General features: G+C 38.5%; 1 protein-coding gene across 2 annotated transcripts in view; it reads left to right on the top strand.

Moving 5' to 3' along the window:
• Positions 1–5,007: 5,007 nt before the first annotated feature.
• The window catches only part of PBX1 (PBX homeobox 1), a 285,383-nt gene continuing 272,756 nt past the window's right edge, over positions 5,008–17,634 (top strand). For both annotated transcript variants that reach the window (XM_060090859.1, XM_060090860.1), the window contains exons 1-2: positions 5,008–5,652; positions 8,922–8,995. In XM_060090859.1, coding sequence (XP_059946842.1) covers positions 5,462–5,652; positions 8,922–8,995 — 265 coding nt within the window. In that variant the 5' untranslated portion in view covers positions 5,008–5,461. The remainder of the gene's footprint in view (positions 5,653–8,921; positions 8,996–17,634) is intronic.

Consider the following 17,634-nt stretch of genomic DNA (forward strand, 5'->3'; position numbering starts at 1 on the left):
GAATTGTACCATTCACTTTACTTGATAATCCAAGTCTAGTAGTTGTTACATTTTGGGGTCTTGAAATCTCTTGAGACTCTGATAAACATAATGGACCCTGTTCTAAGAATAATGTAAAGTAGTACACACTACCAAATTTTGTATATAATTTTTAAGGGTTCATAGAATTCCTGAAGCTCATTTATGGACCCTGGGTTAAGAATCTCTGCTCTAGGCTCTGCCTGCTCTGATAGATGACTTTAGTGCTACATGCAGGGTGGTGGGCCCAACACTCTTTCAGGACCTGCCCAGTGAGGCAAGGCAACAGGACCAAGCTGGGAGGGAAAGATCTCTGTGATCAGGACTGAGGAGCTTAGACAGAAGAAAAGGAAGAGCAAGAGGAATGGGGAGAAGAGGAGAAGGGAGTGGAAAAGTTGAAGAAAAGCAAGGAGCATAGGGTAAGAGAATAGCTGAAACAGAAAGATGAGAATCCTTGGGCAGAGAAATAGATGCCGTCTACTGCCCCAGGTCTTGTCTTTGGTTACTAACTCTGGTTCTGACACTCTTGAGAAGAGGCGAAGAGTTTTTCTACTTTTTCCCATAAAGTAGAAGAGTTACAGAAACCTAGAGGCCAATTCAAATGTAATCATAAAGATACACAGATGAGTATCTGCTTAGACGATATAACACCATGTGGTAGTGAATTTGTTTCTGTGACTACGCCAGGGGAACCATGCCTTTGCAACCATTTTGTTTTCTGGGGGAGAAACCGAGGTCTTTGTACATTCCTCTTGCACGCCGATCTTTGTTCCTTAGTGCAGATGAGACAACATGCTAGTGGGCTTGTAATGAAGCTTGAAAGGGAATCCTCAGATTAAACAAAATCCTGACTTAGCAGAGGCAAACATGGTGAGATGACTTTGTAAACATTAGAATGAGAAGATTGAAAACTACTCTGCTAATTGGCCAAATTTTGGTAATGACTCATGTCATGCCCTTAAAACATGATTCAGTGGACTTCAGTTATTATTCTGAAGAAATACAGTATGATTATTCATCATTCATTCTTTCAATGCATATTTAATATGTACCTACTAGAATTAAAGCACTGCTGAAGTATGGAAGGTACAAAAAAGTACTACCCATCCCTGCCACAACCCAGAAGGTATGGAAATTGCATGTGTAAGTTTCTCCTCCTACTTTTAGAAATTTTGTTTGTTTGTTTGTTTAATGCAAATAGAAGACTAATTTTTATTCTGTTGCACCTACGGCAGTGTCTCCTCTTCCTTGATCCTCTGTAAAGTATTAAAAATAAGAGAGTTTTTAAATACATATTTTGTCAAGTAATTTAACTTCTAGGAACCTTGGTTTCTTCATCTACAAAATGGAGATTATAACCTTACAAGGATGTTATTAAAATTAAGTGTCAAATTGTTAAAATTAAGTGGTAATGTATACACAGTGCCTGAAACGTAATCAGTACTCAACAAATTCTATCTATAGGTATAATTATTCTGTGAGTGCCACTGCATTCTTCTCACCCAAGCTTGAAAACATTTTCTTTATTCTTCCCACTGACACAAAATAAATTATTGAGTTCTAGTGGCTCTTCCTCGAAAATGTTCCTCATAATTGTCCTCTCATTTCCATTTCTTCTGCCACCTTCCTAATTTACCTTCTTTATTTCATCTTCTCAGATTTTGTGTTGGGCAACCAGATAGTTTTTCTTAAAACATGCTTTTCGACTCTCCTGTTTAAAACAAACAAAGAACTTTCCTCAGTGGCTCCCCAGTATACACTGAATAAAGCACAAATGCTGCTGTTCAGAGTCTTCACATTTATACTTTGCTAATCATTTCCATTGTGCCTGAAGAGAAACTCTGTATTTCTGTCAGATTCACTCACCATGTCTTCTAGATCCAACTCATCCTTCAGATCTACTTCAAAGTCTTCTAATCACTCTAACCAAATCGTCCCCTTATCTCATCCTTTATAGGATGCCTAAGGCATAGCATACCTTCTATAGCATTTACTTTGTATTAAAATATATTTTGGCAATACTATAGTGTTGGCAATACTATAAAAGTGTAGGTGTTGAGGCAAATAATTGTGGTGATTAAATTAATAAAGCACCTTGAATATATCTTATCCTTATAAAGCACTTAATAAATAGTCATTAATATTATTGTTGTACATTTCTTATTTCCCTACTAAAACATTCCTAGATGACAGTGATCTTTTGGTACTGATGGTATGTTTACCAATACTTTACCTAGTAAACTTTTATTAGATTTTTAGTAATTCTAATTACTTGCTCACAAATTGATTTCTTATTGGTTCTGAGTTAACTTCTTTTCATGCTTTAAGATATGATAACTTCATTGTTGTCAGGGATGCGCTAGCTCACACTCACTGTGATTGATATGTGATTTAAGGATTATTAGTGTTGATTAAAAAAACCCAGTTAACAAATCAGGATATTTAAGTGGATAGAACAGTTGTTTCGAGTAATATGACATCGTAATTGCAATTAACACTCCCTACTGCATGCCCTCATGCCAATGAGTACCAAATAGCTTAAGAATTCCTTTGAAATCCTGTCACAAGTCCCTTATCTTGCCAGACTTATTTTTTGTAATGATTGGGAAGGAGGCTGGACTGAGAAAAAGAATAACATTGTATTTGAGGATCTCAAAGCATTTGGTGAGGCTACCTTCCATTTGCAGATTAGGTACACTTATGTTTGGAGCAGTTCAATGCATTTCTTTTGGCTATACTGCCATCCAGGAAGAGGGCTATCTACACAGTAGAATATTTTATATTCCAAAATACTGTTCTTGGCTTTTCCAAAATAATTCATCTGCTCTTTTATCTGTGGCCACTGTGACTGTGTACCCAGTCAGAGTTCCTCTCTCATGTGCCTGATGGAAAGATGAGAGGCGAATTGATGGTCTACCTGGAGTGATAGTATTGAACTTCAGCTAAGAGTTTCTTATTAGGTTTTTCCCCTGATTTTATTTTTATTTTATTTATTTATTTATTTAATAAATGTTATAGATTTCTGTCTTTAAATTTATTTATTTATTTATTTGTTTTTGGCTGTGTTGGGTCTTCGCTTCTGTGTGAGTGTTTTCTTTATTTGTGGCAAGCAGGGGCCACTCTTCATCGCAGTGCGTGGGCCTCTCACTATCGCGGCCTCTCTTGTTGCGGAGCACAGGCTCCAGACGCGCAGGCTCAGCAGTTGTGGCACAGGGGCCTAGTTGCTCCGCGGCATGTGGGGTCCTCCCAGACCAGGGCTTGAACCTGTGTCCCCTGCATTAGCAGGCAGATTCTCAACCACTGCGCCACCAGGGAAGCCCCCACTGATTTTATTTTAATTAATTAATTAATTTTATAAATGTGGACCATTTTTAGAGTCTTTATTGAATTTGTTACAATATTGCTTCTGTTTTATGTTTTGGTTTTTTTGGCTGCAAGGCATGTGGGATCTTAACTCCCCCACCAGGGATTGAACCCCTGCCCCCTGCATTGGAAGGCAAAATCTTAACCACTGGACCGCCAGGGAAGTCCCATCCCCTGATTTTATTTAATTATAATTTTTTTCATTCTTTCCTACTCATTTTCAATTTGAGTCAATTTGTTTGAATATGTATCATTTTAAGCATCTTGAGTCTCTTTTCAGACAAGATGGGCACATAACTAATTTTTACACTATTCACACATGGGACCTTGGAGACGTTACTTAACCTTTTGAAGTTCCCTCTCTGTAAAATGGAACTAATAATCCATAACTCACAGAGATGTCTTGGGGATTAAATAAAATAACTCATGTAAATTACTTGGCGCGTAGTAGGCATTCAATAAATGTCAGTTCGCTTCTTATCCCAGTTAATAATGCTTACTAGACTATATTAAAAATTAGAACCAGACTGTGATAATGCATTTCTTTATTAAGTACTTAAGCCAAATAACTAATTTCCCCTAGGGGGAAGAGAGAGAGAAGTTGAATTAGTTTCATTTGGTGAACTTATTTATTAATTTTTTTGCAGCATTATTTAGTTTCATAATCCATAATTATTTTCCATGCAACCAAAATTTCACAGTTCAGTATTACTTTTAGCTCTATTGTGATTGTTTTTTAAAATCTATTTTTTACATATGCCATTTATTAGAGAGCATTATTAATTATATTAACAGCTCGATTGTTTCATAACAACTTCGTGCTGACAAACTTTCGCTCTCAACAGTTTCCCTGAGCTCTAACGATTTAAAAGGATCAAGTTTTAAATGGCAACGTTACAGCAAAAGAAAAACCCGGGTTGAGAAGGCGACCCACACCGTCCTTGTTCTTTCGTGTTAATTTTATACGTTTGCTTTTAAGTGGAGCCACATTTTTTCTCAAGGACAGAACCCAAGTGAGGCAGGCAGGGAAAGTGGAAACTGACTAACCGAGCTGGCGCTTCGGTATCATTGCACCTTTAAGGACTGGAGACTTGGTAGTAGCTCGCCTTCCTTCCCGGCCCACCTCTGAACTCTGATTGACAGGGCGCCGGGCGAGGAGGAGCCGAAGGAGGCCGAGGAGGCGGCGCAGGGAGGAAAGCAGGGGGAGGAGGGGGCCCGTCTTTTCTCCAATGGCCAATCAGGAAAGGGGGGCGGGGCTCCGGGTGCCCTCCTCCCTCCTTCCCTTCCCCGCCTCCCGGCTTCCCCGCCCCCTCCTCCCTTTCCTCTGCCCCCTCCCCTCTCCTCCTTCTCGTCCTCCTCCTCCTTCTCCTCCTCCTCCTCCTCCTCTCAGGCTGTGGTTTTTCTGTATATGTTTCTGGAGTCCTGAGCCTGAGCTAAACAAAAGCAGGAGGCTGACGGGGCTGCTGGAGTTTGCAGAGACACGGTGGAGGAGAGAGCCTGTGCTCTGCCTTGCCGCCGCGGCTGGGGGAGATCTGGCTTTTGCAACAGCCCACCCCCTTTGAGATCACTCTGGCCCGGAGTGGGGGTGGGGGGCAGCGGGGGGTGGGGGGGAAAGTTTGCATTGCAATCCCCCTGCCTTCCTCTCCTTTCTCCCGATCAATGCATATTTGCAAAAGGATTAAGCCACAGATATAAGCGCCGGGAGCCCATTTCTGCCTTGCAAAGGATACCGGACTGAAAAACCAAAAGCCAGCTCTGATTTCTTTTCGTCAAGTGGGAAGGTGGTTTATTTTTCTTGCTTTTTGGAGTCAACACCCTTCCCCACCAGCCCTTATCCCCACCCTCACCCCGCAACCCCTTCACGCCCCCCTCCCCCTCCCCACTCCTCGTCCTCCCACCATCCTCTAAAGAGGCAAAGGGATTTTTTTTTTCTTTCTTTTGGTCTTCTTTTTTTCCCCCTTCCCTGTTTATCCTGAAAAGGATTTGAAGACAGCTTGAAGGATAAAAAGCCTTGGTGCTTCCCAGGAGCCGAGCCGAGGAGCAGAAGAGGAAGAGCCGGGGGCTGCCGTTGCCTTTGGAGATGGACGAGCAGCCCAGGCTGATGCATTCCCATGCTGGGGTCGGGATGGCCGGACACCCCGGCCTGTCCCAGCACTTGCAGGATGGGGCCGGAGGGACCGAGGGGGAGGGCGGGAGGAAGCAGGACATTGGAGACATTTTACAGCAAATTATGACCATCACAGACCAGAGTTTGGATGAGGCGCAGGCCAGGTGAGATGGAGGCTTTTCTTTTCCTTTCTTGGGGTTTTTTGTTTTTCTCCCTTTCGCTGGGGGAAACAATGGGAACCGAATCACCACAGCGCTTTCTTTTTAAATGTTATTTCTTTGCCCATTTTGACGAGCAACTATATGGCGGAGGAGTAAAATTTGAAGGAGCGTTGTTATCGAAAGTGTAATCTCCCATGCTGTGATATGGCTCTGTATATATATATTTTCATATATATATATACATATATATATATATATACATATATATATATATATATATATATATAGTGTGTGTGTGTGAGTGTGTGAATATTGAGGTCTTCATATATATCCAGACAAACACTCAGGCACGCCGAAAATATTGCCAACTGATCCAAAAGCGGCCCTCGGCACTTTTTACTGCTTTAAAAAAGTATCAGAGAGAGCAGAATTGTCAAGTTTTGAACAGCATTACATGACTTCTTGTTGAAGGACTCCGTAACATTACAAAATAAAATGTCCCATGAACACTTTATTTGCAAATTTAGTTGACCCCTTCCCTGAATTAGAGACTTTGGATTTTCTTTCTGGACTACTTCTCCAAAATTAATTTTTATATTTTCCCCTTTATCTCCCTATTAAAAAAAAAAGCAAGGTAATTCTTTGTCAGTAGTTGTCAGCTATCCAGAAAATATTTTGCATTTATTTAATTGTTTCAAGAAAAGCTGATGTAAAGAAAGAAGAGATACTTTTGTTTTTAAACATATTTGGTAGATTTAAGAGGCTCAGATATGTAGTGTAACTTTATTGTTTCTTATTTTGAGTGGGTTTACTAACCTTCCGTAGTACAGAATGTATGGTCCTTTAAAAAGGGGTGGGGGGGGAATCAAGCATGCTCTTTTTCCCATGCTTCTTTCAGGACCACTTAGATGCTACTAAAATAGAAATGAAGGCAAGTGTGTATTTTATGTATTTCAATCCTATAGCATAGGAAGATCTTCATTAAGGAAACATAATAAAGAAGCTGTGTAGCTTCTCAACTTAATCCACTACCAGGTATATAATTCTCCACTCTAGGATTTTACAGTAAATTCTCTTTTCAAAATAAAACACAAACTAAATAGCAACCCACCAACTGCTTGCCCAAGGCCGATCTCGAAGAATTTAAAAAATCTAATGACCACATATGTCTTTACAATTACCCAGCTTTGTTAAATCTCAGAAGCAGTTGGGTTTTTTAATCATACATACACAATTCCTGTACCTCACAAGACTTAGTTATATGGAGAAGACATCATTATATGTATTTTTGTCTAAGGGAGATAGGAATTTGAGTTTAGAAAATGAGGAGCAGTTAAAAACATGGATGTTGTGAATTACACTCTTATTTTAGCTGTAAGCACATGCAACATGTAAACTCAAAAGTCCTGAGGTTTATGGGTGCTTGAAAACTTGGGAAGTTTCAAAGACTGGAACTATGCTAAATTTTTTTTAAATAGGGGAAAGTTTTCAAAAATAAATCGGTGCCCTTTTTGAATTTTATTATCCAGAGAAAAGCTAATAGGTAGGGTAAGAGGAAGATTTCCCACTGACAATCTCTTTTTGAATTGGAACAGATTTCTCCATTACATTGTTCCAGGAAAATAAACTCAGACATACCAATAAACTGCTTTAATAACAAGCTTATGCAGCTGAAGGGGCCGGTAAGACTGGAAACTCACCACTTTTCTGATATTTAGTCCCACTCCTTTTTGTACAACTGAGGACAGCCGTGGCTTGGCGGGTTCCTCCTTTTAATGGCCTAGATGTTGAGAGATCAGACACAATTTTGGGATAGTGACATTTTCTGTTCTCTCTCTGTAACCCCATTGATGTGCTGTGGCAATGCAATATTTCTGCAAAGCTGTGTGGAATTTTTTGTTGTTATTTGTTTTTGCATTTGGGCCTTTATATAAGAATACAATTAATGAAAACTCTTTTAAAAGGCCCAGAAAGAAGTCTTTGATACATTGAAGTTTTTTTTCACCTTTTTTCTCATCCCACAAGAGAACTAAATCACCACTAAGCTTTTCTTCTTGGTTAAACAATGTAACTGAGCAAATATTTTAATCGGGTGTTTCCTTTCCCTAGTCAGATCTTCATCATGTACATTTATTATTTACATAGGGAACCATTCCTATTTTAGACACAATGTGTATGTTTATTTTGATACTTTTGAATTTTGAGTTTATGACTCCTCTGATGTACAGTATATAGAGCATGGTTCATGGTTTCCGTTGAGGATGTGTCTATTTTTTAACTTTGAAAGGGATTTAAAAAGAACTGCATGTGTCTTGAGTGCCAGAGGTTCCCATTTATCTTTACACATTCATTTTAGTTAGTCAACAGAATTCCCTTAACTAATAGCTGATATGATCAGTATTTTGTTTCCAAAACAATATCCTTCTGCTAAGTGCTTCCAGAGTAAAATAAAGGGAAAGGTATTGTTTTGGTCTTCAAGTGCATTCTGAATACAAACACACAGAAGAACCAGGTAAATCGCTAATCTAAAAGGCAGAATTGTATTTATTTTTCCCCCAATGGGTGCAAGGTCCTAATTGTAAATAATTGAATTTCAACACCTGCAAATAAGCAGTGTGTGCACAAGCGACATAATATGAACACAGAGAAATGAATTTATTCCCCATATGGGTATGTTTGCCCCCTGGCAATGCATTTCCATACTCTTTAACTTGGGGACTGAAATTTTATAAATTGACAGTTCTACTCAGAAGACCTTTCAAGCATCTTGTGTTTATGAGAATACAGGGGCATCTGCGGAATGAATTCGAACACATGGATGAATTAAATTTGAAAACACACACGGACCGAGAAGCAGACAGCTCCTAGGCTGTGGTGATTGCATAGATTATACAAAACTGTTAACCCATGCATTTGACTCTGCCGTGTATTCATTGCCCTGGATAGGATTATTGGTTTAAGACTTCCACTTGGATTAAACTACTTATTTAAAAAAAAAACAAACAAACAAGCCCAAAACTCTTCCTAAATGGGCGTAATTGAGATTAGTTCTGTTCTGTAGTTAAATCCCTACTCTCTCCCTGCTAATTAACATTATTTCTTTTTCTATGGCGGGACTCTGTTTATTAAGTCATAAAGCAATTGAAGCATGCCACAGAGTTATGCTTGGTCTATAATTTTGGCTAAATGTTCAAATTTTCTTCCCCCTGTGCATTATGAGCAGCTTGATCTCTAGAGTCCACCTAAGCTATTCTGTTGTTTCTTTCTTGCAGAAAACATGCTTTAAACTGCCACAGAATGAAGCCTGCCTTGTTTAATGTGTTGTGTGAAATCAAAGAAAAAACAGGTAGGAATGAGATTCCAACATTTAAGCATTTTCTTTGGCCAATTGACCACTTAACCGGCAATCAGGAACCCATTATTTAAATATTAAAATTTCAGAATAGAAGTACTCTCAAGATTGATCACATATTGCAGTAGGAAGTCCTAGTAGCCCTGCTTCCTGTAAAAGAAAGCACCAAGTTTCTTTGACAGTTATTACCAGGCATTACTGGTTTATTTGCCTTAACTCTCTTCCTGGCCTCTTTGAAATTGAGGCTGAAATAGAGGTTATGAAGGGAAATTTATAGAATGATGTGCCTTTGAGGGAAAAATATGAAAGTAAAAGTCCATTTCCTGAAGGAATATATTTTGGTCCATCTTTAAAACACTTCATTTTTTTGGAGTTGGGCACCGGGATGCTTAAGTGTTTAAAGTTTCCTTTCCTTTTTTTCTTGTAATTACACGAAGCAGCAAACTAGAGATTCTCGACAGAGTGTTGTCAAATATCTTTGTGGAAAGCGTCACACAACATCAGGTTATCGGTATTTGAGTGCCCTGTGATTTTATAGCTGGGAGAATCACTGGGTTTAGAAGAATAGAATGCCACGAGCTCACTCATTCTGTTGTTTTTCTACTTTCTAGACCTCATATCATGGACTAACACACTTATAACACATCCCAGGAGGGCATTTAAAATTTAAAGCAACAATTAAAAAATAGCAGTCATCAATCAGAGGTGTTCTTAAACAACAGATGCTCTGGGAAGGACATTTAGCAACATCCTCTTGTTTGTTTATTTTAATCCTTAATTTTCCAAGGTGGGTGAGTCTCTCCCTTGTAAAAAGAAAGAGTTGAGAAGGCAATCTGAAACCAGGGCATAAAGATGAGGAACGAGGAGTGGTTATATAAAGCGGGAGCTTCTGCTGGCCTCTGACTTGCTCGCTCGCTGTAGAGCAGTGCAAAGTACCTGACATCCTATTTATTTATTTATTTTTTACAACAAGGAGTGTAACAGTCAATAATTCATATCTAAACCATATAAGCAAGGGCATGACATGAATGAAAGTGACAATAAATATGATTGCATGCCCGGCTGATATACATTGATAGTTACACATAAAAAAAGGAAGGCGGGGGGGAGTGAGGGCACACAGGGTGGCTTTCTTTTTGAGTCCTCTCTATGTTTCTCTTTTAAAAAATAAAGAGTTTCAAGATGTGACCATTGATCAAATATGTAATTACTCGGGTCTTGAAATGTATGGAAAATTAGTAAGCAGCTCCTTTGTTGAATGTTATTTTTGTTGTGCATGATATCCCAGACAAAGCACCTGAGCAGTGATGTTTAGATCTTTAAGTCTTCCAGGTTGCCTTGCCAAAGCCTAACCTTATTGCAGAGCTGTGAATTGCATTATTTTAGCTGTGAGACACCTTTTAAGAAATGTATGGATTGTGCATACAAATATCAAAAGGGCTTTTTCAGTTTGTCATACTTTCTAGTTTTTTGTTTTTTTTTTCTATTAGCCCGGAGCAGGAAACCTAAGTGTGTATATATTTCTTTCTCTTCTTTTTTTTTCTTCCTTCTCATTTTCTTTTTTCTCTGTTGCTTATTTACTTGGAATATTTGGTTTGTTGAAATTTGTTACTAATCAGGTATACGTTCCTGCTGATCTTGCTTCATAAAATGTAGAATCAAGCTATAAAGGCATATTTGATAATCCAGGCCAAAGAGACTCTGTTTTAAAGACACATTATCAGACTTTTATTGAAAGGAAGCCCATCAGGGTACTTAAATGTATATTGTGGCCAAAGTGTTTAATTCTAGTCTTCTAATTAAAACCTACTGAGGCAGTAGATCAAAGTGGGTGGGTGTGAATAGAGATCTGGTTCTAGTGTGGGTTCAAGAGTTTGCTCCTTACATGAATATTGCCTAAACTATGGTGATAGGAAGGTCAAAATAATATTCTAAAAGTATAATTGTTGGATTATATATTTTGTTTTTAAGATTTTTTGTTATTGAATGACATTAACATTTGGAGATTTTAAAAAATCTAAATCACGGTTTTGTCTCTCAAATAATATATTTAAAAAATAGTTTATTGAGTACTGTAAATTGAAAATGATAAGGATCATTGGTCCCGTGTTAAGAGGGAAATAAACACACACAGAGTTTTGGATTAAGAGGGCACCCATGGGTGAAAGTAAAAAAAAATAAAAGGAAAAGAGAAAAAGAGAAAGAAAAAAAAAGCCTTTCTCCTTCTTATTCCTCAACTTGTGTATTGGAACGATTAAGGGGAAGGAAGAAACCTCTCCTGGAATGTTGAGTGTTCAGTGTTATAGGTAGGAGACAACTGCGGTGTGTTGAAAAGGACTCTTTGATTCTAAAGCACGATTACTTACTCAAGATCGGCCTCACCCTCTTTCTATGAGCCCGCAAATCTTATATACGGTTGACGTGTCTGAGACACATAGTGTCTGTAAAGTTGTAGGAGCTCTTTTTTTTCCCTCTCTTGATACAGAGCTAGTGAAAAGATCACTTGGATGATCAGTTCACATACATTCCTTCATTGTTTTGGGACTTGTCCTATTGTTACTTTCAAGCCCCTTACATTGAATGAGTATTTTTGAGTTTCCGTCTCAAGCATTGTGGAGGTTACTTGATTTAGGGTGGGCCCTGTTTGTTTGTTTGTATTCTCACACGGAGCTCACTCAGTGGGCTTACCTAGGTCTTTACAAGGAAGGCAGGACCCTGAGAGGAAGCGTGGTGATTGCATTCCTTGGTTGCTTTTGCTTTTTTGACTTTGTGAAGGACTTTCATTGGAAAACTCAGAAATTAGGAAAACTAGCTAAGATTGTCTTACCAACCTTTTGGAACTTTAAAGAAACACACACGCATAACACCCAAAGTAGGCAGCACCGTCTAGATTACAGTTGATTGATAGGTATTTAGTCAGAAATTACTGTGGGGATATTAAAAAAAAAAAAAAAGAGAGAGAGAGAACCCTAGTGTCTTCTTGTTGAGAATGTAGGTAAGGTTTTATTTTGATACCTTTTTGCTTTTTTTAATAAATGCTAAGAACAAGGAATGCCCGCAAAATTCTCAGGCAGTATATCTCAACAGCAAAAAAGCCCTGTCAAGACCTCCAGCAAGTGTATGTCAGAAGTGGCTTTTATCTGCTTGTTCCTTCTGGGGACATAGAGATTTCATAGAGAGTTTTGGACCATTTAATATCTCATTTTCTTTTGTTTCTTAAGAACCATTCCTTGTCTTCTGACATATTAGCAATAGGCTGGGTTTTGTATACGTGTAGAGGTAGTGGTAGTGGGGTTGATGGGATGGAAGAGAAGAAGAAAAATTCAAACATACTGCATTTCTTAAAAAGACCTTAACTATATTTTTACATTTTTAATTTTTTTTTTTTTTTTTTTTTTTTTTTGCGGTACACGGGCCTCTCACTGCTGTGGCCTCTCCCGTTGCGGAGCACAGGCTCCGGACGCGCAGGCTCAGCGGCCATGGCTCACAGACCCAGCCGCTCCGCGACATGTGGGATCTTCCTGGACCGGGGCACGAACCCGTGTCCCCTGCATCGGCAGGCGGACTCTCAACCACTGCGCCACCAGGGAAGCCCCTAAATGTTTCTTGATTTTTAAAAATTTCTGTGTCAAAAATCATGCAGGTTTAAAAATGAGGAAAACACACAAAAAATATTGGGTGTCGTTTACTAAGAAGACTATTTATAGATAGTAACGAATAGCTGTAATTGTTGTGAATAGTTTTTAATTTTAGAACATAATAGCTATATATGGCACTTTTCAGCCAATTTTCCTCTGCATATTATCTACAGTGAAGTTATCAAATCACTGAAGGAGGTTAAAAAATTATTTTTTGCTTTCTTAACACGCCTTTGTTCTCTCTTTTCTTTTTTCTCTGGGTTCAATTAACACCCCCATCACAGACTGTAGTTTTTTTTTTCCTGAAGTCTACTACTGTATTTCACCTTTTTTCACCCTTCCTTATTATTTTCGCCTGCCACTTCTTTTTAGTATAGCAATTACATTATGGGATTCCTAATCCTCGTCTTTTTATAGCATTAGAGAATAATTTGTGTGTGTGTGCCCACACGTGTGTACATGTGTATGTGTGTGTGTGTGTATGTAGGTGGAGGGGACACTGTGGAAGGAAGCCATATATTTCAGGGAAATAATTCTGATGGAATTAGGCCTTGAACAGAGAACAGGAGTGGAGTGAAATAACTTCAGACAATTTAGAGCTGCCTCTGATCAGATTCCTTTTGGGGTTGACATGGCAGGAGTGACTTTTCATAGAAGTTCATCTCTAGCAGGCAAATGCAAAAATTTTTTCTTGCTGATGAGAGAATTCAAGTATTTGGTCTTTGTTTGTTTGTTTTTTGTTTGTTTTTTTGTGGAAGGAACAGAGAGAGAGAGAAGGGGAGCAAATGAAGGGAGTTACTTGATTCAGTTTCACTTGAACCTCTGTTTCAGGTACAGCGATGTGCTAGGCAGAAGTCGGGTGATTAGACCCTGTGCTATTTATTATAATCTGGTTAGAAGCAATAGACCTACAATAATACAGCTCCGCGGCAGACACAATATGAGCTTATGATGAGAAGCGCCCCTTCTCTTCAGTCGATTTTGTGTCATCCACTTTTAGAAGTGGATTTGGACCAATTCTGGCACCTGAGAGGTGGAGAGGAAGATGCAAAGAACAGCTTGGTCAGACCTACCAGAGTGAGGTCTTTGGAAATTTGGTGTCATTTCTTCTAACAATAGGATGTCTGTGAGGATTGGGAATGAAAAAGATTTAAGTGAAACTGAGGAAGCTGGAAGAGGATTTATGAGTGGGGAAACGCAGGGGAAACTTGTGACTTAGGCCCTGTGGGGTGTTGCGGGCTGGAAGGAGTGAGGGTGTGGGTCCCCAGGTGGGCGGCAGGCTGCAGTCTGGGTGGAGGCGGGCATTGCCTGCTGGTGCATCTAGCTCACTGCTGGTGCCAGGCCTCTCTCACATGCCTCTCTTCACGTGCTTCTCCGTTCTGCTGACATCCATAAACTTTTGCTTGTTGTTGGCAAAATTACAAAATTTACCCCAAAGCAAGCAACCAATCCCAAACCCAGTTATCGAACATATTTAAATAAGAAAGGATTTTAATTTTAATTTAAAGCATAACCCTGGCTTCTCTTGAGGTGTAGTTTACATGCATGCCTTAGGAAAACTTAGCATTGGTTAACTTAACTTTGGTTTCAAACCTTTGTGAGATGGATGCTGTTATGGTTGGAACTTGGTGTAGTGATTCTAAGCATACTTTTTACCTTTTCTTTTCATTAAAAAATTTGCCCGAAATGTCACATAGATTGAGGCAGTGTCCTAGGGGCAGCTCCCAAAGACAGCTCTTACTCGTTTTCATATGACCCTGGGAGCACCCTGTCCATTTGCATGGCCATTTTAGCTTGGGTTAGAGGAATATAATAATTCTGACTCCACTCCTGCCCCTTACCTGAGATGGTGTGGTGAGGGTTAAGGAATGTAGTAACTGATAAATAAAATCAGCAGAGAATTAATGAGTTGTTTGCAAAGTGCTTTGAGCTCCCTGAGTGATATAGATAAGAGATGCTGTATTTTCTACAGTAAATTATCTCAAGACTCCTACTCTATTCCATTTCATAGTTTGTCCTTCTGTTAACTTTTTCTATGAATATATAATTAAGTAGTGAGGTAGTCAGTATGTCTCATCAGGAGAGTTCTCTGGTTGAATCTTTTGCCTCATCTACATCTTAGTGATATCACTTCTCAGAACTTGGCAGAGTGATTTCCAGAATTAAAAAAAAAAAAAAAAAAGTGTGGGTATAGACTGTCATAGGATTATAAAACCTATCTCCCTTCATGGCAGAATAAGGTCAGTAGTGACTTCCCGGAAGATATTCTTACCTCTGACGGCTCTGTTTCAATTTCTCAATTATTGGTGGAAATCAAGATTGCAATGGGTGGAAAAATTCATCCTTTTTGGTTTAGGTCATGGTTTCAACTATATCTCCCATTGTCATTCTGTCAGTAAGTGGAAACTGGGGTGGGTCCCTCATACCTGTACTAGTTCTGGACTTACCACTAAGTAGTTATAAGATGACAGGCAGATAGCTTAAGCACTTTTAGGAGAAACTATAACAGTAGTGGTTAAAGGTTTGGTGTCTGAAGCTGGACCACCTGGGTTTGTATCCCGATCTCCTATTTTTCAGCTGTGTGACCTAATTAAATTTACTAAACTTCTCTGTGCCTCATTTTTTCACCTGTAAAATAAAGGTAATAATGGTACCTATTTTAGAGGGCTGTTGTGAGGATTAAATGAGGTAATATATGTAAATTACAGTGCCTGGCATAGAGTAAACAGTCCATAACTGTTAGCTTTTATTATTTCTGGCCCTGTTTCCTTATATGAAAAAGAGAGGCTTGCACCAGATGGTCCCAAAAGACCAAGCCAATTCCAAGATTCTGTGATTCTATGCTGAAAAAGGAAAAATAGTGCTGAATTTAAGATTTGTTTTCTTATGTTTCTCTTGCCATTCTCTTAAAGTGAGAATGAGTTATATCTGGCCAAAAGGCTGGTCGAGGTTGGAAGAAGAGGGGAAAAAAAGAATGGGTAAGAGCAAAGACAGAGGTTTTTAATTATCTACAAACTGGACAACCACCTGAAAAGCTAGAACGGCATTTTTAGTGATGGTGTTTTCTTAGCATTAACAACTGGAGATATTATGTAATCATAGTTAAAAATATTCTCCCTTTGAAAACACATAGGCCCATCCATTCAACTCAAAGTTTCAAAGCAGGAAGAGTAACATAAAGTGAGTTTAGGGCAACCTGACCTCTTCCTGTCTTCTTCATATGTTCTTCCTTTAGGGAGAATGTTATATCAGTCATAATAACAACCTTGATACTAGTAGATTTTTTTTCTTTTTTTTAACAGCTTTCTTGAGATATATTTGATATACCATGAAATTCACCCATTTAAAGTATACAGTTCAGTGGTTTTAGTGTATTCACAAAACTGTGCAACCATCACCACAACCTGAATTTAGAATATTTTTATCACCTCCCACAAACAACCCTGTACTCATTGCTGGTCAGTCTGTATTTCTCCTTTTGCATAGCCCCTACTAATCACTGATCTCTGTCTGTATGGATTTACCTATTCTGAACATTTCACATAAATGGAATCATATAATATATGGTTTATTACTAGCTTCTTTCACTTAGCATAATGTGTTTAAGTTTCACTGTGCTGTAGCCTATACTGATACTTCATTCCTTTTTATAGCCAAATAATATTCTATTGTATGGATATACCACATTTTGTTTATCTGTTAATCAGTTGATGGACATTTAGGTTGTTTTCATATGTTGTTGCTGCTCTAAACATTTGCATAACAGTTTTATGTGGACATGTTTTTATTTTTCTGGATATATATATACCCAGGAGTGGAATGTTAGATCATATGGTAACTCTATGCTTAGCATTTTGAGGAACTGCCAAACTGTTTTCCAGAGTAGCTGTAGTAGGTGTATTCTTAAGTTTTATTGTAAATAACACTAAATTTGGTCTTCGCCGCTCTCAGCATTATTTTTCAGCCTTTTTCTTCAATCACTGATCTTCTCCTCCATGTGTAAGGGTGTACTGTATTATTTTTCTTCTTTGATTAATACCTACTCTAAGAAAAAATATTTTGATACATTTATTTGACTTGAAGTGTGCATGATTAGGATTTATGTGAAACCTCTCTCAGAGCTATCTGCATTTTAGAGAAGAAAAAAAAGTAAGTCAAAGGAATGAATCTCTACTGCTAGAATTTCGGGTGTCAGGTTCCCAGAGGAGAAGACCTTTGCCAAAAAGATCAGACAGTTATTTTGAATAGCAATCTAGTATGCTAGAAAGAGCATGGTCTCTGAGTCAAACCAATCTGGATTCAAATCCTCACTTGTGGTGTAACGCAAGTTGATTTAACAGAGGTTCAATTTCCTCATTTGTACAGTAGAGATAATACAATGTAGGCTTGTTGAAGGACTAACCAAGACAATGATATAAAGCACGTAGTTCCATGAGTATGCTCAATACATGGCAACTACTGTTATTTTTCTGAAACCACGTGGCTGTCTACCACTGGTCTCATTAGTTTGACCCCGTCTATTCAGGTTCGGTTTTCTACCAGCTCTGGCCAGGAGTTTTAGAGACTCACTGAGATGCTTCCTAACCCTGCTTTTAAATGCTTTAAATGGTTTTCAATATGAGAGGGGAAAAAAGTCAGGGGCAAAGCTCAGCAGAAGTTACCCCAACATTCCTGCGCCTCCTTCCTTCAATCCTAGAGTTCTAGGGAGAGAATCCCATAGAACAGTGCCGTGCAGTGAACACATGTCATTCTAAATTTAATGTTTTAAATTTTCTAGTAGCCCATCAGGAAAAAAAAGTAAAAAGAAACAGGTGAAATTAATTTTAATAACACATTTTCTTTAAATCCAAATATATCTAAAATATTTCAACATATGGTCAACATAAAAATTATTAATAAGATATTTCACATTTTTTTTGTACTAAGGCTTTGAAATCAGTTGTGTATTTTACATTTACGGTACATCTTCCATTTGGACTAGCCATAGTTCAAGTG

The sequence above is a fragment of the Mesoplodon densirostris genome, chromosome 2, assembly GCF_025265405.1.
Source record: "Mesoplodon densirostris isolate mMesDen1 chromosome 2, mMesDen1 primary haplotype, whole genome shotgun sequence".
NCBI lineage: Eukaryota > Metazoa > Chordata > Mammalia > Artiodactyla > Ziphiidae > Mesoplodon > Mesoplodon densirostris.